A 27,424-nucleotide genomic window follows, 5' to 3' on the forward strand; every position below is an offset into this window, starting at 1 on the left:
GTCCAGTTATCTGCATCTGTAGTTCTAATCCCCATGTTTGTAGTCCTGATACCCATGTTTGTAGTCCCAATCCCCATGTTTGTAGTCCTAATACCCATGTCTGTGGTCCTGTTACCTGTATCTGTAGTCCTAATGTTCGTGTCTGTAGTCCTAATATCCATGTTTGTAGTCCTAATACCTGTGTCTGTGGTCCTGTTACGTGTCTTTAGTCGTAATACCTGCATCTGTAATGCTAATATCTGTCTGTAGTCCAGTTATCTGCATCTGTAGTCCTGATCCCCATGTCTGTAGTCCTAATCCCCATGTTTGTAGTCCTAATACCCCGGTCTGTCCTTAGTTGTACTATCTGTATCTGTAGATCGAATATCTCTGTGTAGTCCCGTGATCTGAATCTGTAGTCCTAATCCCCATGTTTGTAGTCCTAACCCCCATGTTTGTAGTCCTGATACCCATGTTTGTAGTCCTAATATCCATGTTTGTAGTCCTGTTACCTGTATCTGTAGTCCTAATATCTGTTTGTAGTCCCGTGATCTGCAACTGTAGTCCTAATCCCCATGTTTGTAGTCCTCATACCCTTGTCTGTGGTGCTAATACCTGTCTTTAGTCGTAATACCTGCATCTGTAGTCCTAATCTCCATGTTTGTAGTCCTAACGTCTGTCTGCAGTTCGGATGTTTGCCCTGGGCCGATGGGGTGATGCCGTCTGTAATTCTGTAATTTGTTTTTGTACTGCAGTTACTCAGTGTACTAATACCATGTTTGTAGTTCCACCATCCTAATTTTGTGTGTAGCTTTAACTTTTGTGTCTGTAGCTCCGGCGTCAACGTGCAAAGTTTGTGGTTCTTATGTGGCTGAAGTTCTAGCACCTCTCCGCCACCTGCAGTTTGGACCGCACCGTCAGACACTACCTGATCAAAACCACCGAAGAAGGTCAGTTCTACCTGGCGGAGAACCACACCTTCGACTCCATCCCAGAGGTCATCCGTTACCACCAGCACAACGCGGCGGGTGAGGCCTCCCCGAGCAAAACTAACCGTCGTGTAAAGATCCTTCACATTGCGACAGAACATTTAGAAGAATCGGGTCGAATGGATAATGTGGCGCATACTGTTCTTACTGATGATCTGGATGAGGGCGCCGTTTGTTGTGGTTCAGGTCTGGTGAGCAGGCTGCGCTACCCCATGGGTCAGATGGGACGCTGTTGTCCAGCCACAGCAGGATTCAGCTCCGGTAGGCAAACGTTCACTCTGAAATGCTTGAATCAATGAATCAGTGAATCAATGAATCAGCGAATCAACAAATCAACGAATCAGCAAATCAATGAATTAGCAAGTCAATGAATCAGTGAATCAATGAATCGATGGCCCAGCAAATAAATGAATCAGTGAATCAACAAATCAGCAAATCAATGAATCAGTGAAACAATGAATCAATGGCTCAGCAAATAAATGAATCAGCGAATCAAAAAAATCAACGAACCAGCAAATCAATGAATCAGCAAGTCAATGAATCAGTGAATCAGTGAATCAATGAATTGATGGCCCAGCAAATAAATGAATCAGTGAATCAACAAATCAGCAAATCAATGAATCAACGAATCAACAAATCAATGAATCAGCAAATCAATGGCTCAGAAAATAAATGAATCAGTGAATCAACAAATCAGCAAATCAATGAATCAATGGCCCAGCAAATAAATAAATCAGTGAATCAACGAATCAGCAAATCAATGAATCAGCAAATCAACAAATCAATGAATCAGCAAATCAATGAATCAGTGAATCAACAAATCAATGAATCAGCAAATCAATGAATCAGCGAATCAACAAATCAATGAATCAGCAAATAAGTGAATCAGCGAATCAACAAATCAATGAATCAGTGACTCAGCAAATCAATGAATCAGCAAATCAATGAATCAACAAATCAAGAAATCAATGAATCAACAAATAAGTGAATCAGCGAATCAACAAATCAATGAATCAGCAAATAAATGAATCAGTGATTCAACAAATCAGCAAATCAATGAATCAGCGAATCAATGAATCAGCGAGTCAGCCGATCAGGCTCGTGTTTGTATTTCTGTCTTTCAAACTGACTTTTCTTCTATTTCCCCCTGGCGTGGACGTGACCGCCGGGCCGCCGTTGTTCCGTCCCTCCACCGATCCGCAGAGAAGTGGGAGGTCGACCCCGGCGAGCTGACCTTCGTCAGGGAGCTCGGCAGCGGCCAGTTCGGCCTGGTGAGGCTCGGCATGTGGCGGGAAAGACACTGGGTCGCCATCAAGGCCATCAGGGAGGGCGCCATGTCTGAGGAGGACTTCATCGACGAGGCCAGGGTCATGATGTAAGCGGCGGGGTCAGAGGTCAGAGGGTCGATAGGTCAAACAAAAGGTCACGGGTCATCGGCGTCCTCCCCAGGAGGCTGTGTCACCCTCGGCTGGTGCAGCTCTACGGGGTGACCCTGAAGCGGCGCCCCCTGCTGATCATCAGCGAGTTCATGGCGGGCGGCTGCCTGCTGAACGTGCTGCATCAGAGGGACGGGTTGCTGACGGCGCCGTGGCTTCTGTCCATGTGTCAGGACGTGTGCGAGGGGATGGAGTACCTCGAAGCTAACGGCTTCATCCACCGGGACCTGGTGAGTCTGGACACCTCCGGGTGTGAACTTCACCCGAGAAAGCATCGTCGGAAACTGCCGTGTGTGTGTGTGTGTCAGGCGGCGAGGAACTGTCTGGTCACCGAGAACAACGTGGTGAAAGTCAGTGACTTCGGGATGACGAGGTGCTGCCGCCATTTTGCTACTTCTCACCAAAACCAAGAGCCAAATCTAACCGGTGTGTTTGTTTGCGTTCGCTGTCGTGTTGCAGGTACCTTCTGGACGACCAGTACACCTGCTCCCAAGGCGCCAAGTTCCCGGTCAAGTGGTTGCCGCCGGAGGTTTTTCACTTCAGGAAATACAGCAGCAAATCCGACGTCTGGTCCTTCGGTGAGAAACTACAAGCGACGGCGGCTCGAAAAGCAGGAAGTGAAGATTCGGATCGTGGGCTGATCTGAGCGGGAGGGATGGAAAATCAGTCAGAGTGCACGCGAATCAGTTTTGCCACAGGAAGTTGTTGAAAAATGTGTGTGTGTGTGTAGGTGTGGTGATGTGGGAGATCTTCTCTGGGGGTCGGCTGCCCTTTGAGAACCGGTCCAATGAGGAGGTGGTCGATGACATCACCAAGGGGATCCGGTTGTACCGGCCGCAGCGAGCCTCGCGGGCGGTCTACGCCACCATGAACAGCTGCTGGCATGAGGTCAAACAAACAATCAATCAATCGATCGATCGATTCAACAAAAGCAAAAATAAAAAACTAATTCTCCTACTGCAGAAGCCTGCTGGACGTCCGTGTTTCCTCGACCTCCTGGAGGAAATCCGTCTCCTGGCTGAGAATACTGACTGACGTTGCGACTGGCATATTTTTCCATGTAAACGATTTGTAGTCAATAAAAGATTTTATAAATGTCTTTATTTATTTTTTAACTCAATTTAAACACACACAAACTCAATGAAAATAATAATATTGGCCTTTTTATGATGAGACTTGTGAGAAAATGTGAAATGTGAGAGTCAGAAAAGTGATACGGGATAAAAGAAAAAAAACATTTTTGTGCAATTTTTCTTCTCTTTGATAAAACAATTTTTCTCCTCTATTTGAAACCATAGGAACCAAGTGACGTTTTTCAACGTTATTATTATTAGTTGTAGTAGAAATAATGATATTAATGCTTATATAAATAACGGTGACGATGCTACAAACAAGCAAGCTAGCAGGGGAATGACGTCACGCGGGTCACATGTCGTTCAGGGTAATCACTATGGCAACACACACACACACCCACACACACACACTTCTCTCACCCACTCAATAACTGTCCGAATTGCGTGGAAGTTTCCCGTGGGGTTCCGCCGCTAGCCGCCGAGCACTTCCGGTCGTGGGGTGAGTTCGCTCGCGTGACGTGACGCATGTCAACTGGAACTTCCGCGTTGTAGTTTTTTGTAGTTTTTGAGCTCAAACATCGGTGGCTAATTTCAAAAACAAAAGTGTCTTTTTTTGGACGCTATTTATCTTCATTTAGATGTTTTAATTTTATTTCTCAAGTTCCGTGGACGGTTCAACACTTAATAAATAAACCGTACGTACATGAAATCAATTTGAATGCAACATATCTCACATAAACGTGCATAACTTTTGTCCAAAACATTAGCAACTTAATACTATCTTTGAGGGAAAAGCTAAAAAAATGAAGAGGAAAGTATTATTTCTGCATTCATTTCTGAAAACAAACATAAAAATGACTACCTCCCTTAAGTTTTATTCCTAGTAATAATTCCCAGCTTCTTTTCCTACCTATTTCTTGGTATTTCGAGTTGAAACATTACTATATATGTTTCAAATGTATATATATATATATATATATGTATATATATATATATATTTGTGTGGGGGGGGGTATTATCATCTTTATAAATATTTAATTTTACTGTCACACACAAATGCCATAACTGTATAACAGCTGTCTTTTTGTAATTGCTATTGTCACTGTTTATCTTCCTATCTTTGTTGTTGTTTTGTCTATTTTTCACCCTTGTTTTTTTTTGTTTGTTTTTTTCCCCATTCTTGTCCTTGATGTTGTTGCTGCTGTCTTATTTATTTTTGTTTGTCTTTTGCTTTTTCTAATTGTCTCTATTTATATTTATTGACACTTATAACTGTTATGCTGCTGCGACAAAAGATTTTCCCCTATCAATAAGGTTTGTCTTATCTTATTACCACCTCCCTTGATATTTATCGGTAAATATATTATTTCAATTTAATTTTTTTTTTTTTTTATTTTGAGGAGGGGGGTATTATTATTTTTATAAATATTTAATTTCACCGTCATGCAAAAACAAATACAATAAATGAGGTAGAAGTAAGAGATAATAAAATGATATTTTTTAAGTCATGACGAATTTGAAAATGAATAATATTTGTTGATATTCGAAGTATTGACTTCCCTTTTTAAGCGGCATGGAGCGCTACGAGACCCTGGGGCCGGCCGGGGAGGGAAGCTACGGCGCCGTGCTCAAGTGCCGCCGTCGAGACTCCGGCCGGCTGGTGGCCATCAAGAAGTTCACGGACTCGGACTCGGAGGAGGCGGTGAAGAAGATGGCGGTGAGGGAGGTGAAGCTGCTCCGGGTGGGTGCCACTTTCACACTTCGGTCACTCGCGGATGTTCGAGTGGTGTGAGCGGAGATGATCCGATATCACACAGCGGCTGCGTCACGACAACCTGGTGAAGCTGCTGGAGGTGTGGAGGCGGCGCCGCCGCTGGTACCTGGTCTTCGAGTTCGTGGATCGTACCCTGCTGGACGAGCTGGACCGGAACCCGGACGGGCTGGACGCCGACACGGGACGCCGCTACCTGTTCCAGATCCTGAGGGCGGCGGCCTTCTGCCACGAGCAGCAGGTCGACTACACCTCCTTCCAGAATCTGTTTCAATCGGCTTCTCCATCTAATCTGTTCTCTGCATCCTCCTGTCTCACACCGACTACCTTCATATCCTCTCACTACGTTCATAAAGTAGGTCCTCTAGACCTCCAATTCCAGCATCCGTCTACCAATATATTCTCTATCCCTCCTCTGTCCATGACCCAACCATCTCAGTCTGGCTTCTCTGACCTTCTCTCCAGAACATCTAACATGTGCCGTCCCTCTGATAGACTCATTCCTGATCCTCTCCATCCTGGTCACTCCCAAAGAGAACCTCAACATCTTCATCTCTGCAACCTCTAGTTCTGCCTGCTGTCTTTTTGGCCATTGGAACAGTTTCTAGTCCAAACATCATCGCTGGTCTCACCACTGTCTTGTACACCTTTCCTTTTATTCTGGCTGAAAGTCTTCTATCTCTTCGTACCCCTGACACTTTTCTCCACCCATTCCAACCTGCTTGGACCGTCTCTTCACCTCTTTTCCACACTCTCCGTTGCTCTGGACTGTTGACACCAAGTACCTGAACTCCTCCAGCTTCTTGATCTCCACTCCCTGTAGCCTCACCGTTCCACCCGAGTTCCTCTCATTCACACACATATATTCTGTCTTGCTGCGACTAACTTTCATTCCTCTCCTTTCCAGAGCATACCTCCACCTCTCTAGATTTTCCTCTACCTGTTTTCTGCTCTCACTGCAGATCACAATGTCATCCGCAAACATCATGGTCCATGGGGATTCCTGTCTAACCTCATCTGTCAGCCTATCCATCACCATTGCGAACAAGAAGGGCCTCAGAGCTGATCCCTGATGGAGTCCCACCTCCACCTTGAACTTCTCTGTTACCCCTACAGCACACCGTACCAGTGTCTCACAGCGAGCATACATGTCCTGCACCAGTCTAACATACGTCTCTGCCACTCCAGACTTCCCCATACAATACCAGAGCTCCTCTCTTGGCACCCTGTCATATGCTTTTTTAGGTCTACAAAAACACCATGCAGCTCCCTCTGGCCTTCTCTGTACTTCTCTATTAGCATTCTCAGAGCAAATACTGCATCTGTAGTACTCTTTTCTCTTCTATGTAGCACTTTAAAGGTGAAATAAAAAAGAATACATTCATTAAAAATAAGGAACTACAAATACAACAATGGTACTTCTTTGGGTCTGCTGTTTCCACACAGGTCATCCACCGTGACATCAAGCCAGAGAACATCCTGGTCTCCAGCAGGGGCGTGGTCAAGTTGTGCGACTTTGGCTTTGCGCGTGGCACGGTTACCGCCGGCGACAGCAGCGTCCTCACCGGCTACGTGGCGACGCGCTGGTACCGCGCCCCCGAGCTTCTGGTGGGGGACGGCGCATACGGCAAGTAGGTCCTGCTGGGTCTTTGAAAGTCATGGAGAAAAGACTAGCTTGAAGAGGTTTTGGAGCCATGAGTGATTTACAGGACATCAATATGTGCACGTGCAGACCAGTCAATGTGTGGGCCATCGGGTGCGTGATGGTTGAGATGTTCACGGCCCATCCTTTGTTCCCCGGCGACTCTGACCTGGACCAGATCCACCGCATTGTCCATGTTCTCGGTCAGTTTCTCTCCGGCCCGTTGTACCTTCGTCCGACCGGCCCGTCATGGCGCCTCCTTTCTCCTCCAGGAGGTTTGACGGGTCGCCACCAGGATCTCTTTGACGGGAATCCACTCTTTTACGGCGTCCGGCTCCCGCAAGGTCCTGGAAGCATCTCCTTGGAGCAGCGTTTCCCCGGCATCGGTGCCGTGGCGCTGGATGTGGTTCAGGTAACCAATCAGAAGTACCTGTTCTGGTTGTGCTGCATTCAGGGTTCAAGTCAGCACAATATAGGGTCTCCAATGAACCGCCCGCATGGTTTTGGGTTCGGGAGGAACCCGGAGGAACCCCTCTTGGGCACTGGAGACTCCACACAGGAAGGCGTCCTGCTGGAATCCAATCAGGGACCTTCTTGTTCCAAGGCTGCAGTACTAACCTCTGCCCCAACTTGTGTCATTTGTTTAAAATAAGAAAAGTAGGGCAAAGAGACATTGTCTTTCCCTTCTCCTTCCCTTCCCTTGCTGCTTCTTTCATCGTCCTCCCTCATGTGTGCTGGTCCAGATGTTCCCAGTAACTGGTCACCATGTTGTGTCTTGAAGAGCTGCCTCCAGATGGATCCCGAGAGACGGCCCAAGTGTTCAGAACTTCTAGAACATCGTCTTTTTACCCACGACTCCTTCCAAAGCCGGTACCTCAGTCCGTCTACTTCCACGGACCCCAGTTACACCTGGACTGTGGGATCCAGGCTTCACAGAAGGAACATCAACGATTATTTCTGTGTCGTTGTAGGTTTCTGGATGAGCTGAGCGTTATGATCCAGACAGACCGCAGGGAGAACGCTACCCTTCCAAAAATAACCGGAGCCCAGAGGCAGGACCGAGGCATGGAGGTAGGCAGTGGCAGGAAGGACCTGGATGAGAAGGTCGCCAAGAACAATGACAAGAGAAAGAAGAAGGGAGAAGAGAAGGTGGAGAAAAGTAAAAGGAAGGAGGAGACTAAGGTCTCCAAAGCTCCTCAGAGAAATTCAGAACCGGCAAAACAACTCCAAATGTTTGGCGCTAAACCCATGATGATGAAAAGTAAAGGAGGAAAAGCCCCTGAGCCTCCAAAGTCAGCCAAAACTCCTACTGCTGTTTCATCTGGCGCGACGGTGAAGGCCTCCACTCTGAAGGATCCCAGGGAGGATAAACCCAAACCAGGGCGAGGAAGTTTACCTGAGCCAGAAAATGAGCCCTTGAAAGACAAGGAAACCAAAGATTCCAGAGTTCTTCATTCAATGTGCCCGGAAACAACAGCGTCCAATGAAGGCAAAGCAGAGCCAAAGCCATGGAGACCACCTGCCTCAGAGCCAACCGCAGAGTTTAAGAGTCTTACTTTCACAAAAGAGGCTAAAATGTCCAAAAGTCCAAACATCTGGGATCAAAACAAAGAATCTCCAGATGTATGTTCAGAACCACCGGCTGCTGGAACAGACACCAGATGCAACGACTGCGTCGAGGATGTTGTCTTGGCGACTCCTGAAACCTCCCTTCCACGGAATCTGGAATCAGATCGACGTCCAAGCGTTCTGTTTTCAAATCCCAAACTCATAAAAACTACCTTTGATCGTTGCCTGAAGTTGCCCCTCCCAAACTTCAAGCCAGTAAGAACTAACTTGAACCCCAAAATTTGTCCCCCTGAAAGCCTTTCGAAGACCCAAGCCGGGAATCTCCTGGGACAGTCCAATATTTGTTTGGAGACGTCAAGAAAAAGATGGCTTTCAATCACTAAACCAGCAGACGAGACGGACCTACCCAACAAACCTCCAAAAGGTCGTCCGACAGACAGGGACAACAAGGCAACCAAGACCAAGATCTCCAGCTGCAAGGTTCCAAAGGACAGAGGGATCTGGGAGGGTCGGGGACGCCTGGAGAACATGCAGACCAGAACCCAGGTTCCACTTTCAGGTGGAGAATACCGGCAAGATCCTGAAACTTCTCAGCCGCTGGCCGTTCAAAGGCCGAAGGCGATCCCAGAGTCCCGAACGTCCCGACTCACCAAAGTGCCGGGACGTGATGCATTAGCAGACGGTGCTTTTCTGAAAACACCGAAGGCTTCAAACAAAGAGAATAGAGAGAGTCTTGGGGTTTGTAGTGCAACGACAAAGACTTCGGTTCATCCAGCCTCCAAAGTTCCCAAAAGCTCCAATAACGAGCAGAAGAACATTCGCAAGTGTGGAATTATCCTAAAATCTTTGAAACCCCAAATTCCCAAATATTTGATCAGACAAAGCAAAGCAGACCTCAGCCGAAGGATCACCACCAAGACCGTCACAGGGGCAAAAGGAAGATGTGAAACCCCAGGAGGTCATGTGGAAGGAACTAGGAGTTCCTTCACTCTCTCCAAAAAGGACCACGTTGACCATCATGGGTTTGCTTTAAGAGAAAACGCTGCTCCACTGCCCCAGTCATCCTCCACATCCCTGGTTCCCAGCATCACCGACACTCCAGAGTCCATCCTTCATCTCACGGCCTCACGGCACCACCCCGGGACTCGCAGCCTCAGGTACAAAACTTAAGATATTGAGGGATTTTTATGGTATGATTCAGGTCACGGTAGTCATCCAGGTTGGAACCAATGAGCTCCCAAAGTATGCTTACACTGTGAGGCATTCACTGACTTTTATTTGGATAGAGCAGCATCAAATTCAGCCTCTAGAAGTTGGATGGAGTAGTTTGGAATAAATCACGGTGTCGTCCGCATATCGTTTGATTCCATCAGCTCGACTTTTGGACGTTTTGACTTCGAACCGCCGCTTGGTTTCACCCTGATGTCCTTTTGTGTTACAGGGTGAGAGACAAGCGTCACCGCCGATCTTCTCTGTCCGGCCACATCATCGGATCCTTCGCCCAGAAGGTCATTTTATTTCTTTCAATTCCACCGGTGTTGACTGAAGGGGCCCAAAGCTGACATTTGTCCTCTCAGGCCACAGAAAGGAGCGTAACCTGCGAGCCTACCTACCCATCCGCCCTCCAATCCGAAGCTCCTTTCCTGGATCCCAAAACACTCGACGTTACCAGGGCTGAGAGGTTGAGAAGGTATGCATCACTAATGTTCCGTTCGGTTGTAAAAGATTTATTCATCGATGACCAAATGAGTTCCTCCTCCAGGTAAACCCAGTCAGGGTGCGAACATCCCAACTCTTGCGAAACCCTTGTCGAGGCTTTAGCCGTCGCGAGAGGCTAAAAGTAGCATCATGTTGCGTCCGACGACCGAAATGATTTAGTTGATAAACTTTATTAAAATACTAGGGAAATATATAAAAGTAGCAAAAATAAACTGAGCAATGGGTCACTCAGCGCTGGAGTCCGAGGAAGACGAACCTGACGATGTCGCGCGCCGCCTTCCTATTGGCTCAGGCCTCCTCGGCAGAGATGCCGCCCTGCTGGCCAGGAGGATCTGGAGCAACTTGGCTACGATTGGTTGTCCTCCGTTTTTGATGGGGGGCTTCTTGGCAGCCGGTTGGACGACAGGCTTCACAGTTTTTGTCGTGGTCTGCTGAGGAGAGCCCAATGTGAGCATTTCATGGGAAGCACTCATGGATGAGGGGATGAATAGTTAGCTTAGCATTTGTTTGTTTTGACTGCGTTTCACCTTCATACCTTCTTGGTGACGGTCGGGCGTCTGGAGGTGGTGGTTGTAGTGGGAGTAACTGTGGAGGTCAGAGGGTCCAGAGGGCCCGGAGTTGGTAAGATGATGATCCTGCAGGTGTTTTCTACAGGTGATCCATCCATCTCAGGAGGCTCCGGCACTGAAAAGGTGGAGGAACATCAACAGGATTAGTGAGGGACTACAGACTGAGATGGTTTGGACATGGACAGATGAGGGGGGGTGAAAATCTGGGTTGAAGGATACTGAGGTTGGAGGAGGTCAGGAGGAAGACGATGAGGTTTGTGGATGGAAGGAAGGAGGACAGGAAGGTTGTTAGTGTGCGAGAAGAGGATGCAGAGGAGAGGGTTAGTTTGAGGACAGCGAGTGGCTGTGGTGACCCGAGCATACAAGTCCGGCCACAGATAACAAACTTGACAGGTTTCAATTCGCTGTTTTTCTGATTGGAGTTTGGGTCCGGGTGTCTGGGAGTGCTAAATTCAATGGCGGCGGGATTATCGAGTTTCTTCACGCGCAACTGAGGTTTGCCTCAACGAGCAGAGGCATCCTCCTGGACACCAGATACTTCAGGAAACTGCATATTTCATGAAGAAGCCTCAAGGTGCGGCCAATCGTCTTGCGCCGTCTGTCAAATCAACACCAGCTTGGACACATAAACACATAAACCAACCGAGTGAAGAGCCCATTTTTCCGATTTTCCCCGTTCTCCTGAAGCCACATCGAGTTCCCTGTCCCTCTTCTTTGAAAGATCGGATTTTCCCCACGATGTTTACTCACCGTGTGCCGAGTTCACGCCGCAAACGGCGAGGAGGACCGAGGCGACAAGTAAGGGCACACTCGTGGACATGGCGAAGTGCAGGCTAGCTGAGGACAGAGACATGGATTCACTCATTCGTTCGCTAGCTAAACCGCTTCTCCCGCACTCAGGGTCGCGAGGACGCTGGAGCCTTTCCTGGCTGTGATTGGCCGAGAGTATGGAGACCTACAGCCAATCGCACGTCATGAACATCCAACCAATCACTCTGTCATTCAAATGTCATACACGACTTCACGCTTCATATGGACATAAAACCATCTATCGATCTTTCACGGTCAGGAACCTATGGCTCTTCTGGGGCTCCCAGACAATTTGGAGTTGAAAAAGAAAAAATCAGTTTGGAGCTGATTTTAAAATACTTGTGATATTTCTTCATCATAATTTTAGGGTTAGATGGAGAAAGTTGATTGGCTGTGGCGACCCCTGAAGGGAAAAGCCAAAAGAAGAAGATTTCTTCATAATAAAGTGTCATTTTAAAGTAAACAGAAATTAGTTTTGAAGGTAAATTTCACGAGTCACCCGTCGGTCGGGTTGGGAACCGTTGGCTTCCGAGCGCGTCCGGGTCATTGTAAAGGTGAAGAAATTAATTTTATCAAATATCCAACTACTTTATCCGTATCAACGGAATCAGAGGGATTTGCATTTGGATCTGCGTTATGTCTAATATGCTATGATAAAATTGCATCGATGAAACGGTCAAATATAAAGCGGCACTCGGAGCAAATCCATGCAGACGTAAGACGTATTTCATTTTTTGTGCGTTAAAAACACTATATGGCTCTGGATGAAATATATCAAGGAATATTTGGCTTTTGTGGCTCTACCAGTCAAAAAGGTTCCCGACCCCTGATATGAGATGAGAACAACTTTATTAATCCCGAAGGAAATTGTTGTGCCAGAGTTTCAAGTAAAAAAACATAACAGTAATAGATAATAGTAGGAAGGAGGAAGAATAAGAAATATAATGAAATATGAATTGTCTTAACTGTTAGCAGTAACTACAAAAATTGAAGAGTCCCTGCGGCTAATAGTAATATAGTGGCACACAACCATTCACCCAGTCATTCACACCTTATATATAATAAAGTTGTTCTTATTCTTATATTTAGGCGTACAACCAGTCATTTGCACATCATGTAGACATACTACATTCGCAAGCCATTTAGAGATATGGAACTATTCACTCATTCATTCACACGTCATATAGATGTTCAACATTCACATCATATATGGACCATTAGCAATAACATTATCATAGCAAGTAAATCGCCAAGAAATAAGGAATTCATGTCAAAACCGCAATCTTAAAAATGAAGATCTTTTCAATTCAATTAAACCACTTCATATTAATAGCAATTGTTATTAATTTGGAGTTGGACTATCTCTCTCTACTTATCTTGTCCACCTTCAGTTCATCTTCTAGGTGGAGCCTTGGCTGGATGTGAGTGGAAACTGCAGAGGTTTAACTCACCGTGCGTGGAGAAGACTTGCAAACTGCCAGGACCGGGACAATCTGATGTCTAGACTGGAAAGTGTTGGTTATCTAAACACCAAATCCTTTTTTATAATCCCCTGCCAACGTCACATTGTTTTCTCATCAGGACCCGCCTTTTCATGATATCACTGGGAAAACACCTCCGTCTGTCTGGGCGTCCGCCTGGAAACAAACCAAATAATTGATTGTTGAAAGCGTCACGATCTTTTGTTTTGTTTTGTTCATCGTCCGGACACACCTGTACTCCTGGGGCCGCAGCCAATCACAGCGGACGTTGGGGTGGATTTTACCTCGACAGCTGTCAATCATATAGACGCGTCACCGTCCACACCTTGCAGACAGTTCGGTGTCTTCAGTGTGACTGTTTTCGAACCGTGGGAGGATGACGGAGATCCTAGACGGCCACTGAATTAGTCAACGGGATTGACCACCGCAACCGTCTCGCTGCGTCTTCGTCACGCTTTTTTTTTGTTTTGTTTTTCCAAACAAATTTCCCCAAGATTTCTTTCCGTAAAACATGACACGTCTGAGGAATCCTCGGCAGTGCCTGGAGACAAATCCAGGAGTTTATCCTTCTCAAACAAACCACAGGGCGCGTTTGAATTTACTGCAACAGTTGCCGTGGGAGCGAGTTCCAGCAAAGATTAATGGTCTCTATCTTCTGTGAGTCAGTCATCTAATTAACACGACTATTAGTGCGTGTGCGTGAGCGTGAGTGAACCATATTTTAAATATTTGTTTTTTTTTCCCAATCAGTCTACGATGGATTCACATTTGGTCCCTTTGCGTGTCAATATTAAAAATATTTAAGATTAAAAGTGCATGTTTCCTGTATCTCCTCCCTGCTGACATAAAAGTTGATACATCCAATCATTCACTCTCTCATTCAAATCCATGAAGCCTGCAGAGAATGTACTGTTTTTGGACAGAGGAGGGAAGACAGAGAACATAGAGAGAGCCCACACAGAGAGATCAATCAGATAACCTGAATTTAATTTAATTTAATTATGTTAATTATCGCAATTACTCACATGAATCCCGTATACTGTTGCATTTGCGTGCCAAGAAAAAAAAAACATGCATTTTTCAGTGCAATTTTTAAGTAAAAAAAAAAAAAACCCTGAAGCACTAAACACTTAAATAAGACAGGAGTGCTTCGGTTCTGGAGGGAGAGACCAGATTATTTGTGTTTACATTCAAACATCTAGCAACCTCGTGTCACCCGGAAGTAGGCGCTTCTGCGCCTGCGCTCGAAAGCCAGAGCGGGTAATACCACTTTGAACTCCGGGGGGGGGGGGGCGTAAAGAAGAGACTAGCCGGACTGGCTAACAAGTGTATAAAGATGCTTACACAGTAAAGTGATGCTGAGCTTTAACCGTTTAAATTATGTTGTGTTTCACAAAAGAATAAAAATGAAGAACAATAGAATTGGGTCTGGATCTCCAGAAAATACATCTGATTGATGCCGTGTCATTGTTACGTTTTCTCGCTGTTAGCACCTCTAACGGCGAGGTAACGCTGTAAAAGCGACAAACAATTATGATCATCCATCTTCTACCACTTATCTTACATTCAGGGTCGTGGAATTATGATAATCAAATTTGTCAATTTAAAAAGTTCGATGAATGATCATTCACAGTTTTTTTTTTTGTTTCTGACGAAACTTTCAGTCAGATTTCGGAGAGAATTGCATCGGTATTAGCATGCTAGCTAAGCTACCGTTGACCGTCATCTCCCGAGGCGAATATTCCCCGGCGGCGGTTCGTCTCGATGGCGACGGCGGGTGTCGTCAGGTGAACTTCCTGATGAAGAGCAGCTTGAGGTAGGCGATGGCGAGGAAGCCGACGGTCATGATCCCCAGGGCGACGTGGTTCTGCCACAAACCCCAGGTGGAGCCGTCGACCCCCTGGTCCTGCAGGAAGTCCTCCCCCGTGCAACTGGAGCCACAAACAAAGGTTCCGCCTGTCACCACGCTACGCTAAAGTGCTAACAAGCTAACGAGCTAACAAGCTAACGAGCTAACAAGCTAGCTGACTCTTTTAAGTAAATAAAATGACCGGCGTGTGTTAAAAAATGTCACTTTTTTAATCATTAAAAGCCGCAGCTTTGGTTTTTAAAAGGAAAGATTCGAAGGATTTAACAGCAAAATTTAACGTCGCGGATCAAAAATGAAATGAAAAGCTAGCGAAATTGTTCTAACTTAGAAACCAACATAGTTAACATTAGCACTCACTAAATCCTACATTTGGTTTTTATATCATGAATAAACATATGTTCAGCGATAAATAAGTTACATTGCCTCAGTAATAAAAACAACAGTTAAGGTAAAAGTCACACAGTGACAACCATCAAGATCCTCAACCTGTTAAGTAGTTGACTGGTGAGTGGCTGACTGGCTCTGTGTTTATATTTATTATTCAACATCATTGATTTATTAGTCGTATCTATTAAATCCATAACCCTCTGTTTTGAATCATTCAGCTCTTTGGCAACATTTGCATGTTGTCCAGCGGGGGGCGCTGTTCGCCAGCAGGGACCCCACCGTGGAAATGCGAATCGCGGGCCGGTTCTTACATCAACACCGACGGGATGGCGCTGATGTTCAGACCTCGGCAGAAGTTCAGACCGGTGAACTCGTTGGCCTGCAGCGCCTGGAGGGGAAACATCTCTGTCATCATTGCTACTTCCTGTCAGGTGATGCTGACATTGACAGAAATCCACTTCTGCTGTTTGACATACGAAGAACGTTAAGATCCCCTCAGGGATCGCACATCAAATATATCCACCCTTTCGCCTTTACACATTAAATTAAAAACAAAAATCAGGTTTGGCTAGTGCTGCGATGACGCAAACTCACGCTGAGCCCGTATCTCGGGATGCTCAGATACTTGAGCCAGGCCAACCAGCTGACGATGGAGGGCAGGTTCACCAGCAGGCCTGCAAAGATCTGCAGAGGGGTCAGAGGTCAGAGGTCAGAGGTCACAGCTTCAAGCCACTGGATTCTTCCCTGTTTCATTTCATCACAAACAAACCAGCAGAATTTAAGCGGATATATTTCTAAAAAAAGAGATCATTTGGTAGATGTTTGGATTTCCATATGATTGGAGAAAAGAAGAAAAACAATATTCAATAAATACATTGTAAAATTGGTAAAAATGACATTAAATTTGGTGGCGAATGACGGAGCTTAATATCAGAAAATATTATCGAGCAGATTCAGCTGCCGTTGTGAGATCACCACAAAAAGTCCAGCTGCGGCCGGTTCATCACCATCATGAAGACGATGGTGATGGTCATGTAGATGTTGGCGATGGCGACCACGGCCTGGTCGGCCGAGATGGCGAGCGCCATTGCCGTCGTGGCGAAGGCCACCAGCATCACCGTGAACATGAAGACGAAGAAGGCGTCGGCTGTCGGCTTCAGACCTGCACACACACACACACACACACACACACACGGCAGTCGGCGACCACATTGCAGCAGATGAGCGGCGATCGTGACGCGGACGCACCGATCATGAAGTAGGCCACGCAGGTGAAGACGATGGCGGGGATGGCCCTCAGGGTGAGGATGTCGGACAGAACCTTGGACAGGAAGTAGACGGACAGCCGGTAGTAACCGCTGATGTACTCGTGACTGAGGATGGAAGAAACATCATTCGTACTTATGATCTTATATGAAGGTCTAAAGTGTGTGTTTCACACCCACATGAACAGCTTCCTCTCCGTGATGAAAAGTTCTGCCGACGACAGGGAGCTGAAGCACTGATTGACCGTGATGAAGAACAGGGCGCCCAGCCTGGAACGAGCACATTTGAGGACCTTCAAAAGTTTCCTTCAAACTCCTGAACCTTCTCAGCAAACGGGTCAAACTTTTGAAAGCAGGATTCCGACCTCTCGATTCCCAGTACCTCCAAACAAATATGTTCAGAACCATGAGAACCTCCAAATCGTATGAGCAAAACAACAGAAGCTTTCAAGAACATCTCAGCTGGAAGGACTGGAACCTCCTTATGGTCTGTTCCACCACTTTTAGCCTCTTTGGTACTTATCGGAAAACGAAACCACCTCCCTGAGGAGGTCTGATGCCCTCTGAAAGACCTAGAGGAACTCTTGGAGGCCCTGACCCGTAAAAATAGAGACCTGAAACACTTCAAGGAACTTAGAACTTCCTGATTTACCACTGAAAACGGAAACAGAGGCTCTCGCTGTTTGCATGAGAACCCTTAAACTCCCTTGACACTTTTTGCAGTGACGGGCAGTACAGTATGTGCACGTGTGCCGGGACAAAGCGGCGACCTGTTCTGCATCCCGCTATGGTCGTCCTGTACGTCGAAGAAAATGGCTCCGACGACCAGCGCCAGGAAGAAGATGACGACCACCTGGAGGAAAAAGAAGAACATCACTGACAGCAGAGGCTACATGAGGAAAATGCTGTTTTTGAGAGAGTGGTGGCACCGGGAGTGGGCCAAAGGTGAACCTCTGAGGAACCTCGCTCCTGAGCAACATCTGAGGTGTCAACCCAATGGCCAATGACAGCCGCCTCTCGCCCGACTCTCGTTGGCCAAAGAGGTGGGGTTACCCTGGACTGGCCGGTCGATCTTAGGGCTACAGATGGACATACAACTCTGGACAATTTAGGGTCCCCTAAACATCTCCCCAACCTCCTGTATGTTTTTGGACTGTGGGAAGAACTCGAAAGAGGCAGGACATGGAGAGTCCACCCAGAAAGGCCCCTTGTGGGTATCCAATCAGGGACCTTCTTGCTGTGAGGGAGCGGAGCTAACAGCTATCACTTTGCCACCATGGGCGATACAAGTCATGCTACCTTTGCACCGGAGAAGACTTTGTTTACTTAAATTCCCCTTCTAGGGGACTTGCAGCCTGGAGCTGAGGTGCAAACCAATGAAGTGGACATTGTGGACACCTACAAATACCTGGGTGTCCACTTGGACAATAAACTGGACTGGACCTTTAACACCAATGCCATCTTCAGGAAGGGTCAGAGCCGCCTGTTCTTCCTCAGGAGGCTCAGATCTTTCAACGTCTGCAGGACCATGCTGCAGATGTTTTACCACTCGGTGGTGTCCAGCGCCATCTTCTACGCTGTTGTGTGCTGGGGCAGCAGGATCAAGACAGCTGACACCAACAGACTCAACAAGCTCATCAGGAGAGCTGGATCTGTCCTGGGAGTGGAGCTGGAGTCTGTGGTGCAGGTGTCAGAGAAGCTCCTCAGCTTCATGGACAACATCCATCACCCCCTGCATGGACACTGACGTCCTGTCAGAGCTCTTTCAGTCGTAGACTGAAACCACCAAGGAGCTCCACTGAACGCCACAGGAGGTCTTTCCTACCTGAGGCTATCAGACTTTTTAATTCCTCTTCCTTCAGCCGAAGGGAATCTTCAAATCTGTGTACTTAAGACCTTAAAACACTTGATAGCCTCAACCTTGACAATTTATATTTCATTGTATTTCTTATCCTTCCTCCTTCCTACTATTATCTATTATTGTTATGTTTTTGCTTGAAACTCTGGCACAACAATTTCCTTCGGGATAAATAAAGTTGTTCTCATCTCATCTCAAACTACGGCGTCTCCAGTCAACTGAAGGGTCCAACCTGAGCAATGGAGGTCTGAGGGTTCAGCATCAGGTTGCGGAAGGTTCTTTTGAGAACCCATCGGAACTGGGTGCCGAAGCCCGTGGCGTAGGTGATGGTCCGGGTCGGGGCGGAGGTCGGCGTCTGCTTCCTCTGGTTGATGTTTTCTGAGTGAGTGAGTGTCAAACAGAGGGGACGTTTGATTCTGCTCCCTCCGGGACATCTTCGGACATCTCCATCCCGCACGGTGGACCGACGGGGGCTCCGGATTTTAGGACGACGTTACGGATTTGTTCTCGGAACCCGGAACCCACCGAGCTCTGCTCTGGTCTGCCTGAAGAGGGCGCTGGCCCGGTACTCCTCCACCAGCTTGTCCTCGATTCCCTTTTTGAACGCCGCGTCGGACTCGGGGTCCCTTTCGACGCCGCCCGCTTCGGACGCCGACAAGTCACCGTTGATGACGTCCAGGAAGAAGTCGGCGGGGTTGTTGTGAGGCTCACAGGTGTATCCTGGGAAACGAGTCGCACGTTAGGGTCTTCACGTCCGACGGCGCATCGGTCCGTCGGTCGGTCACGCTCGTACCGATGTCTGAGAAGTACTGGAGGGTGTTCCACGCCTCGCCGTGGTAAACCTGAGGGTCGGCGGCAGAAGAAAATGACCTTACAGCGGTAGCGGGGAGGCTACAAGCTAAAATATCAGCTGGAAGCCACAACCACAAGTAGAAGCTCCACGAGAAGCAAACAGAAAGGGCTAAAATAGGAGTCGGCAACCTTTAACACCCAAAGAGCCATTTGGACCCGGAAAAGAAAACACCGGGAGCCGCAATTACTTTTTGACGTCTAAAATAAAGGTACCACACTTTGTATAAACAAGTGTGTAGTGTGTTGCTTCTGAAATTCACAAAGTATTGTGGAGAAAATTAAATTTTATTTATGTAATGAACTCATTTTGGGCTTTCAGAGCGTGTAGCGGAGCCTTGATCTGAATTTTAAAAATAAATCAAGAAAAAAAATCACCATGTCAGTAAACAATAAAAAATAAATATTTGCAAAATATCTTCATAAATATTTATTTTACCTGATTTATGGGACTTCTGCTTCTGAATTTCTGCGCACAGCATCCGCAAATCGGGATTTTACCGACCGGCTTCCGCAAGCGTGACGTTATTTTGAGCGGCGAAAAATTATAAACATAATTTTTATATTTTATATAAATAAAAAAAATAAATAAAAAAAACTCACTAACCCCAGCTTACTGTTCTGTAGATTTCCTGTGCATTGTGTATTTGCAGTCCCTATGTCCTCTATTGTAAGTAAGTGTAAGTGGATAAAAGCATCTGCCAAATGCAATGTAATGTAATAATTTCATTTAATATTTCAAGATCACAACAATCTTCCAACTTAGAACTAAAAGTTAAAAAAATGAATAAACACAAATGAAATACACTTCAATTAAACATTTATCATTTATTTTCCCGAGCCGCTCGGAGCGGCGGGTCGCCGACCCCTGGTATGGGAGCAGAAATAAAACTTAAAAAGGCTAAAATCGAGAAGCCGGGATGTGAAGGTACAAAAGAAGCGAAGCTAGAAGAGCGAGCGGCGAGCTGAGATGTGGCGTAAAGAGGACGGGCTAGAAGATGCCGAGGCGACGGGAGGCCGACCTGCTTGCCGTTGACCAGCAGGGTGAGGCTGTCGAAGAGGCGGTAGATGGAGTACCGAGGCTGGTGGATGGACAGGATGACGGTGCGGCCGCTGCTCGCCATCCTGGGAGGAGGTGTGAGGAGCAACAGGGAAGGAAGAACATCTTCAGGGGCTGGAGGTTCATCTGCTGTCAGTGGACAGAGGACACACACCTGCCGCCTTGCTCACGTGTGTGTGTGTGTGAGTGTGCATGTGAGAGTAACTGTATGCACATTGGTGCATTTGTGTGTGTGTGTGTGTGTGTGTGTGTGTGTGTGTGTGTGTGTGTGTGTGAGAGTGTGCATGTGAGAGTAGTTGTATGCACATTGGTCCATTTGTGTGTGTGTGTGTGTGTGTGTGTGTGTGTGTGTGAGTGTGCATGTGAGAGTAACTGTATGCACATTGGTGCATTTGTGTGTGTGTGTGTGTGTGTGTGTGTGTGTGTGAGTGTGAGTGTGCATGTGAGCGCAGTTGTATGCACATTGGTCCATTTGTGTGTGTGTGTGTGTGTGTGTGTGTGCATGTGAGAGTAGTTGTATGCACATTGGTGCATTTGTGTGTGCGCGGGTGTTTGTGTGTGTGTGTGTGTATGCGTTTTTGTGCATCCGTGTGAAAGCTAGCATTTGTGTTTGTAAGTTTGTGTGTGCGCGCAGGTGTGCAAGTGTGTGTGTGTCATGTGTATGAGTGCATTTGTTTGTGAGTGTGTGTGTGTGTGCATTTGTGTGTGTCTGTGTATAAGGGTGTTTATGTGTGTGTGCATTTGTGTGTGTGTGTGTGTGAGCATGCATGTGAGCGCAGTTGTATGCACAATGGAGCATTTGTGTGTGCGCGCGCATGTGTGCAAGTGTGTGTGGGTGTGTAATGTGTATGTGCATTTGTGTGTGCGAGGGTGTTTGTGTGTGCGCATGCTTGTGTGTGTGTATGCATTTCTGTGCATCCGTGTAAACGCTAGCATTTGTGTTTGTGCGTTTGTGTGTGTGCGTGCGCAGATGTGCGAGTGTGTGTGTGTGTGTGCATTTGTGTGTGTCTGTGTATAAGGGTGTTTGTGTGTGTGTGTGCATTTGCGTGTGTGTGCATGTGAGCACAGTTGTATGCACATTAGTGCGTTTGTGTGTGTGTGTGTGTGCAGGTGTGCATATGTGTGTATGCTGGTGTGTGGGTGTGTGATTTGTATATTTGTTTGTGAGTGTGTGTGCATTTATGTGTGTTTGTTTTTGTGTACTTGTATGTGTGGGCGCATGCATTTGCGTGTGTGTGCACTTGTATATACGAGTGTATGTGTCACTTTTTGTGTGTGTGTGTGTGTGCGCGTGGATGCGTTTGTGTATGTTTGTGTATATGAGTGTTTGTGTGTGTGCATGCATGTGTGTGTTTTTGTGTGTGTGCATGGATGCGTTTGTGTGTGTCGGTGTATATGAGTGTCTGTGTTTTAGCGTACGTGTGTGTGTGTCTTTTTGTGTGTGTGTGTGTGTGTGTGTGTGTGTGTGGGCATTTGTATGTACGTATGTATGTGTAACTTTTGTTGTGTGTGTGAGTGTGTGTGTGTGTGTGTGTGTGTGCGCTAGTGCATTTGTGTGTGTCTGATGAATGTATGTGTGTGTGTGGTTGTGTGTGTGTGTGTGTGCTTTTGTGCGTGTTGTGTGTGCATTTGTATGTACGTGTGTATGTGTGATTGTTTATGTGTGTGTGTGCATTTTTTGTGTGCCACTGTGTGTTTGTGTGGATTTGTGTGCATGTGTGTGTGCATCTGTGTGTGTGTGCATTAGTATGTACGTGTGTATGTGTGATTGTTTATGTATGTGTGTGAATTTTTTGTGTGCGTGTGTGTGTTTGTGTGGATTTGTGTGCATATGTGTGTATTTTTATGTGTGTGTGTGTGTTTGTATATGTGCATTTGTATGTATGTGTGTATGTGTAATTGGTTTTGTGTGTGTGTGTGTGCATTTGTATGTATGTGTGTGTGTATGTGTAATTGTTTTTGTATGTGTGTGTGCATTTTGTGTGTGTGTGTGTGTGTGTGTGTGTGTGTGTGTGTGTGTGGTCACCTGCGCAGCAGCAGCAGCACAGAGTGTGCAGTGTTGGCGTCCAGCCCGGTGGTTGGTTCGTCCAGGAAAAGGACGGGCGGGTCGATGATCAGCTCCATGCCGATGTTGGTCCTCTTCCTCTCGCCGCCGGAGACGCCGCGGATCAGCTGGGTTCCCACCTGGACACACACACACACACACACACACACACACACACACACACACACACACGTACAAAAACAATTACATGTACACACATCCATACAAATGCACACACACATAGGCACATAAAAGCACACACACACACACACACACACACACACATACAAAAACAATTACATGTACACACATACATACAAATGCACACACACATAGGCACATAAAAGCACACACACACACACACACACACACACACACATACAAAAACAATTACATGTACACACATACATACAAATGCACACACACGTAGGCACATAAAGCACACACACACACACACACACACACACACACACACACACAAAAAAATGCACACACACATACAAAAACAATTACATGTACACACATACATACAAATGCACACACACATAGGCACATAAAGCACACACACACACACACAAAAAAAAATGCACACACACATACAAAAACAATTATATTTACACACATACATACAAATGCACACACACATAGGCACATAAAAGCACACACACACACACACACAAAAAATGCACACACACATAAAAAAACAATTACATGTACACACCTACATACAAATGCACACACACATAGGCACAAAAAAGCACACACACACACACACACACTTATCTCCAGTCTGAATGTGCTTGTGTTTCCTCCTTTCTCTCACCCGGCAGTCGGCCACTTTTTCGAGCCCCAGCTCCTGGACCAGCCTCTGGACCTTCTGACGTTTCTCCTCCTGGGAGACGGAGGCCGGGAGTCTGAGCGCCGCCGAGAAGCTGAAGTTCTCCCTCACCGTCAGCGTCCCCATCACCACGTCGTCCTGGAGACGTTCGCCGGAGGGAGAGGAGAGGAGAGGCAGAAGAAGATGGAGGTGAAGGCCGGCGTGCGGCGCCCCCTAGTGGCTCGGAGGACCGCGTGCAGGGTCTTGGCTCCGCCCACCTGCACCACGTATCCAGAAAGACACTTGAAGTTCGGAGGCTGAGCGGCTCCGTCGATCAGAACTTCCCCCAGCAGCCCGTCCGGGTCTTTCCTCGCCGCCAGCACGTCCAGGAAGCTGGCGGGGAAAACGTAGGCTCGTCAGAAAAACCGCCGCCGCCGCGAAGTTCAACCGCCGCGGTAAACTCACGAGGATTTCCCGCTTCCTGTGGCGCCCATGATGGCGTTCAGCCCCGGCCGCATGATCCCGCTGCCGGGAGACAAGGAGGAGAGAAAACGTCAGCGAGGTGGTCGGACAGGCTCCGCCTCCAGCCGGATCAGCCTGTCAATCATTACATTGCGTGTGAACTTTGACCCCAAAGTGACACACACATACATGTCATGTGACCACACGGACACACACTGTCAGGGTTGTTTTTGTTTGCGTTTTCTCCTGTTTTTGTCACATTTTTTTAAGAATAAGAACAAGTTTATTCATCCCGAAGGAAATGGTTGTGCCAGAGTTTCAAGTAAAACACAGCAATAATAAATAATAGCAGGACGTAGGGAGGATAAGAAATACAAATAAAAATATAAAGTGTCAAAGTCAAGGCTGTAAAGTGTTTAAAGGTCTTTGAATATTCCCTTCGGCTGAAGGAAGAGGAATTAAAAAGTCTTGCTCTCTGTTTTTTCAATTTAAAAATAAATGTTCGGTTTAATTTTGCAGGGAAATGACAGGAAGTGATTCCTTCGATTTTTTTTTTTTTTTTTTGAATGGGGGGGTCGAAGGTAAAAGTGAGCGGCGCTCCGAAGGCGTCAAACTTCCCGTGTGCGTCCGCCGCTTTGAGCCGCAGGTCTTTGTCCCGCCAGGAAGCCGCGGCCTCCAGGCCAAACAAACTTCCCCTCCTTTGGGAATGCGCTCGGCGGCGGGGAAACCTACAGCGGCACGTACGCAAAATACCGAACGCCGCGAAGCTCACGAAGTCTCATCCAATCAGGCTTCGACCGGCTGAAAGTCTGGGCTTTTCCTGCGACATCTGTGTTTTTTCTCTCTTCTTATATTTATATTTACCATGTTTTCGCTGTTTAAGGCGCACTTAAAACCGTTAAATTTACTCAAAAATCACCTCTGAACCATACTGCAACGCCTGGTGGGACGCACACACACACACATCGCCCCTTTTATCCCTTCCCAAGAAAGTTAGCTTAGCACAATGAATGACGGTCAATAGTAAGTGTTAGCCTCAGGTGCGGTGACATATGTGTTCCTCAGGTTTGATGTGATGCTAATGCTATCGATGCTATGCAAACGCTATTAGCCTCCATTGATTTGAGGCTAACGCTTTTCCGAACCGCTTCCCTCGTCTTTGACTCGACGTGGGTCGATGCCGCATCTATTTGTTGATTTTATTTAGTTTTAGCGTCAATAAATCAAGCATTTATCTAGCATATATCCCCTGTTTGCATATTCTTTTCTATATTTTGCACCGCTTTCTCCGCGGTCATGCCGCTGTGACGTGAAACTTCCCCGTCGCGGGATCAATAAAGTCCGTCTTATCTTATCTTATCTTAAGGATCGCGCAGGAACGTAACGCAGGCATGTGGAAAACCGCGAGCTAACCGTCGCGATTTCGAAAACCCCGCACTCACTTGAGGTCCACGAGGATGTCCTTGAGGCCGGCCTTCCTCCGGCCGAAGCAGCCGCCGCCCTGCTTCACCTGGTAGTGGATGTTGTGGAAGCTGACGGTGGCGCCGCGGCGCTGGGGGGCGGAGCCTGCGGACTGGGGAGACGGCGGGGTCAGACCGGGATCGGCGGTCGAGAAGTCGAAGAGGCGGAGGGTGGAGGCACCTGGAGTCTGGGGATCCCGTTCGGCTCCATCGTCTCTTCAGCTGCAGGAAAACCCTTGTGGTCGCCTGCGGGGGAAATTCAAGTGTCCGTGATTTTTTTAAAAATACAATTCCACAGTTAGGAGGTCTTTCACCTCGGAGATGAAGCGGCGTCCCCTCGCTGTCCCGGCCGGCGGCTGCAGACCAGGCGCTGAAACCGTTTCCTGTCTACCTCCCGTCACACTTCCTGTTTCTGACGCGCCGCTGCAGGAAGAGTCTGAAAGACGAAGAGACGACAGCTTTAATATTGAAGATAATATTTGTACATTTTGTGAACATGGAAACCACTGAGGGCTTTTGGGCGAAAACTCAAAAATGGGTTAAAGATAATTTTCCAATTTTCCAAGGTATGACATAAAATTTGGTTTACTTTTAAGCAACAAAACAGATGAACTATGTTTCCATGTTATTTTAGGCCTGGCTAAGTTCTTCATTCACAAAAACAGATTGTAAAAGTGTTCCCTGATTTTACATTCTTTATAAATGATTTTGAATTATATGAAAAAAAATCCTTAAAACTTATGGAAAAATCCAAAAAATATACAATTTGATGTCTGAGATTCCTTGTGAACCATCAAGTTGTATACATATTATATTCCTCTTGCAGGTTTTTTTAAATTTTTTTCATTATTTTATTGATCTATCTATTCATTTAATTATTTTCTTTTACTTTCTTTTTCGTCTAGCGTTAAACATTTCTCACAAACCTTTAACAATGTTAACTTCTGATTACAGAAGTTAGTGACATACTAAAAAAGAAAATTAGAAAAAAAAAAAAAGACAAGTAGTCATCGCCTTTCTTAGATTAACAAAATGTCCATATGTCCTTTGCTTCCTCATCCCTGGTTGTTTCATCGACATTCGATTCTACCTTGCCATGTTTATCTGTACATATTTATATTTATTTATGCTATTTGTGTTCAATAGATAAAAAAAAAAAAAGGATGGAAACAGGAAAAAAATATCGTTACGATTTTTAGCGCTATGTACTTATATTATCTGCTTTTCAATTATATTCAAAACATACTTAACGCTGCAAAAAAAAAAGTTTTGGACAAACATATGTTAGCTCCCATTTTAAAGAAAGACATGTCCTCAAGTCCAGTTCGTCAAGCAAGAAAACCCAACGTGAGGACAGACTTCAACCGCTTGGTGGTGTTGATGTGCTGGATCAAAAACTGCAGGCTTACACAACACGCAGATGCAGTATTCTACAATATTCTGGACATGGCGACTGTAAATGTACTGTGTAAGAAATGTACAGGATCCGTCGAGTCAAGGTGAACATTCAGAAATAGACACATGCAGGTTATTGAACAGGAAAAACAGAGAAATACGTGAAAGGAAAAGTGTTTCTGAAGGGAAGCGACAACATGCTAAGTGCGTCGGAATTGCAACAGCAATCGTAGTAAAGGGAAATGTGTTTGCCACGGTAAACCTGTAGGAAATGTTTAAAAACGATCTCCATTTGTGTGTAAAAATTGCTAAAAAATGCTCACAATTTGTTTTGCACCTGCAATGATAAGGTGATAACTTTAACACTCCTCCAAGGGGGGGGGGGGTCTGCAGGAGGAGTGAAAATTCCAGGACTTTGAACGTTAACGTCTGATATTTGATTTTCTTAAGCGTTCCTGTAAAAGAGGGAAGAGAACGTCTGGAGAACCGGCGGCTCGTCTACGGAAAAACAGCAAAAGACCCTCGAAACGCTCAAGGGAGAAGGTGGCGGTGACTCACCTGCTGGAGCTCGACCTCCCTCTGACTGTCAACTCACACTCAACACTGCATGTGTGTGTGTGTGTGTGTGTGTGTGTGTGTGTGTGTAATGGGTTTGTACGGTTCAGCAGTGTATTGAACTTGGTTTATGGCCGAGGCCCGATAAGCAGGGCATCAGGTGACTTTTCCTGTCAACTCATGCACACCAGCACATGCGCACACACACACACACACACACACACACACACACACACACACACACAAAACATATATACATTCATGCAATCACATTCCACACTAGAGAAAAAAACAATAATTCTACTCTGCTGCTCCCTGCTGGACACCACAGAGAGACACCTTTACAGAAAAAAGATTTGAAAAC

At 46.4% G+C, this 27,424-nt stretch overlaps 5 protein-coding genes across 17 annotated transcripts in view; 2 read left to right on the top strand and 3 right to left on the bottom strand.

Annotated features, from left to right (window-relative positions):
- Positions 1 to 3,140, bottom strand: part of LOC147223333 (tyrosine-protein kinase Tec-like) — a 13,048-nt gene extending 9,908 nt beyond the window's left edge. For 3 of the 4 annotated variants that reach the window (XM_086165577.1, XM_086165580.1, XM_086165576.1), the window contains exons 1-2: positions 2,868 to 3,140; positions 1,108 to 1,254 (exon numbers count right to left, since the gene is read on the bottom strand). The gene's annotated coding sequence lies outside the window, so the exon portion shown is untranslated. The remainder of the gene's footprint in view (positions 1 to 1,107; positions 1,255 to 2,867) is intronic. The other variant, XM_086165579.1, reaches the window with a different exon arrangement.
- txk (TXK tyrosine kinase) overlaps positions 1 to 3,502 on the top strand; it is a 5,975-nt gene extending 2,473 nt beyond the window's left edge. The window contains exons 9-16 of one of the 2 annotated variants that reach the window (XM_086165574.1): positions 883 to 1,007; positions 1,155 to 1,229; positions 2,172 to 2,343; positions 2,418 to 2,634; positions 2,713 to 2,777; positions 2,864 to 2,982; positions 3,135 to 3,292; positions 3,368 to 3,502. In XM_086165574.1, the coding sequence (XP_086021700.1) occupies positions 883 to 1,007; positions 1,155 to 1,229; positions 2,172 to 2,343; positions 2,418 to 2,634; positions 2,713 to 2,777; positions 2,864 to 2,982; positions 3,135 to 3,292; positions 3,368 to 3,439 (1,003 nt within the window). In that variant the 3' untranslated portion in view covers positions 3,440 to 3,502. Of the gene's footprint in view, positions 1 to 882; positions 1,008 to 1,154; positions 1,230 to 2,171; positions 2,344 to 2,417; positions 2,778 to 2,863; positions 2,983 to 3,134; positions 3,293 to 3,367 lie in introns of both variants that reach the window. The other variant, XM_086165573.1, reaches the window with a different exon arrangement.
- Positions 3,503 to 3,894: 392 nt separating this feature from the next.
- Positions 3,895 to 13,373, top strand: LOC147223335 (uncharacterized). The gene is made up of 11 exons (XM_086166121.1): positions 3,895 to 3,976; positions 5,047 to 5,218; positions 5,295 to 5,489; positions 6,695 to 6,879; positions 6,981 to 7,093; positions 7,163 to 7,302; positions 7,672 to 7,760; positions 7,862 to 9,616; positions 9,901 to 9,967; positions 10,037 to 10,149; positions 12,949 to 13,373. The coding sequence occupies exons 2-11, from the start codon at positions 5,051 to 5,053 to the stop codon at positions 12,980 to 12,982; spliced, it is 2,859 nt and encodes a 952-aa protein (XP_086022247.1). The 5' UTR covers positions 3,895 to 3,976; positions 5,047 to 5,050; the 3' UTR covers positions 12,983 to 13,373.
- On the bottom strand, positions 10,316 to 13,141 carry LOC147223336 (uncharacterized). 3 transcript variants are annotated; one of them, XM_086165584.1, is made up of 4 exons: positions 13,009 to 13,141; positions 11,498 to 11,584; positions 10,714 to 10,862; positions 10,316 to 10,606 (listed from the first exon to the last, which is right to left on the bottom strand). In XM_086165584.1, the coding sequence occupies exons 2-4, from the start codon at positions 11,565 to 11,567 to the stop codon at positions 10,403 to 10,405; spliced, it is 423 nt and encodes a 140-aa protein (XP_086021710.1). In that variant the 5' UTR covers positions 11,568 to 11,584; positions 13,009 to 13,141; the 3' UTR covers positions 10,316 to 10,402. The 3 variants fall into 3 exon arrangements, with proteins under 3 accessions (XP_086021710.1, XP_086021708.1, XP_086021709.1); XM_086165582.1 differs by having other exon boundaries at positions 10,316 to 10,609; XM_086165583.1 differs by having other exon boundaries at positions 10,316 to 10,609; positions 11,498 to 11,580; positions 13,009 to 13,100.
- Positions 13,374 to 14,004: 631 nt separating the features above from the next.
- LOC147223337 (broad substrate specificity ATP-binding cassette transporter ABCG2-like) lies at positions 14,005 to 27,333 on the bottom strand. Of its 7 annotated transcripts, XM_086165566.1 has the most exons (20): positions 27,064 to 27,333; positions 26,829 to 26,960; positions 25,425 to 25,546; positions 25,292 to 25,356; positions 25,093 to 25,223; positions 23,654 to 23,713; positions 23,467 to 23,581; positions 23,195 to 23,347; positions 22,354 to 22,511; positions 20,290 to 20,392; positions 19,212 to 19,260; positions 18,944 to 19,138; positions 18,651 to 18,796; positions 17,331 to 17,413; positions 16,741 to 16,830; positions 16,544 to 16,668; positions 16,303 to 16,457; positions 15,890 to 15,979; positions 15,607 to 15,683; positions 14,005 to 14,969 (listed from the first exon to the last, which is right to left on the bottom strand). In XM_086165566.1, exons 4-20 carry the CDS (start codon positions 25,319 to 25,321, stop codon positions 14,822 to 14,824), a joined length of 1,908 nt encoding a protein of 635 aa, XP_086021692.1. In that variant the 5' UTR covers positions 25,322 to 25,356; positions 25,425 to 25,546; positions 26,829 to 26,960; positions 27,064 to 27,333; the 3' UTR covers positions 14,005 to 14,821. The 7 variants fall into 7 exon arrangements, with proteins under 7 accessions (XP_086021692.1, XP_086021694.1, XP_086021693.1 ...); XM_086165568.1 differs by lacking the exon at positions 26,829 to 26,960; XM_086165567.1 differs by having other exon boundaries at positions 26,843 to 27,333.
- Between the last annotated feature and the right edge of the window lie 91 nt (positions 27,334 to 27,424).

The sequence above is a fragment of the Fistularia commersonii genome, chromosome 19 (genome assembly GCF_037954325.1).
Source record: "Fistularia commersonii isolate RoL2024-O1a breed Wild chromosome 19, RoL_Fcom_v1.0, whole genome shotgun sequence".
NCBI lineage: Eukaryota > Metazoa > Chordata > Actinopteri > Syngnathiformes > Fistulariidae > Fistularia > Fistularia commersonii.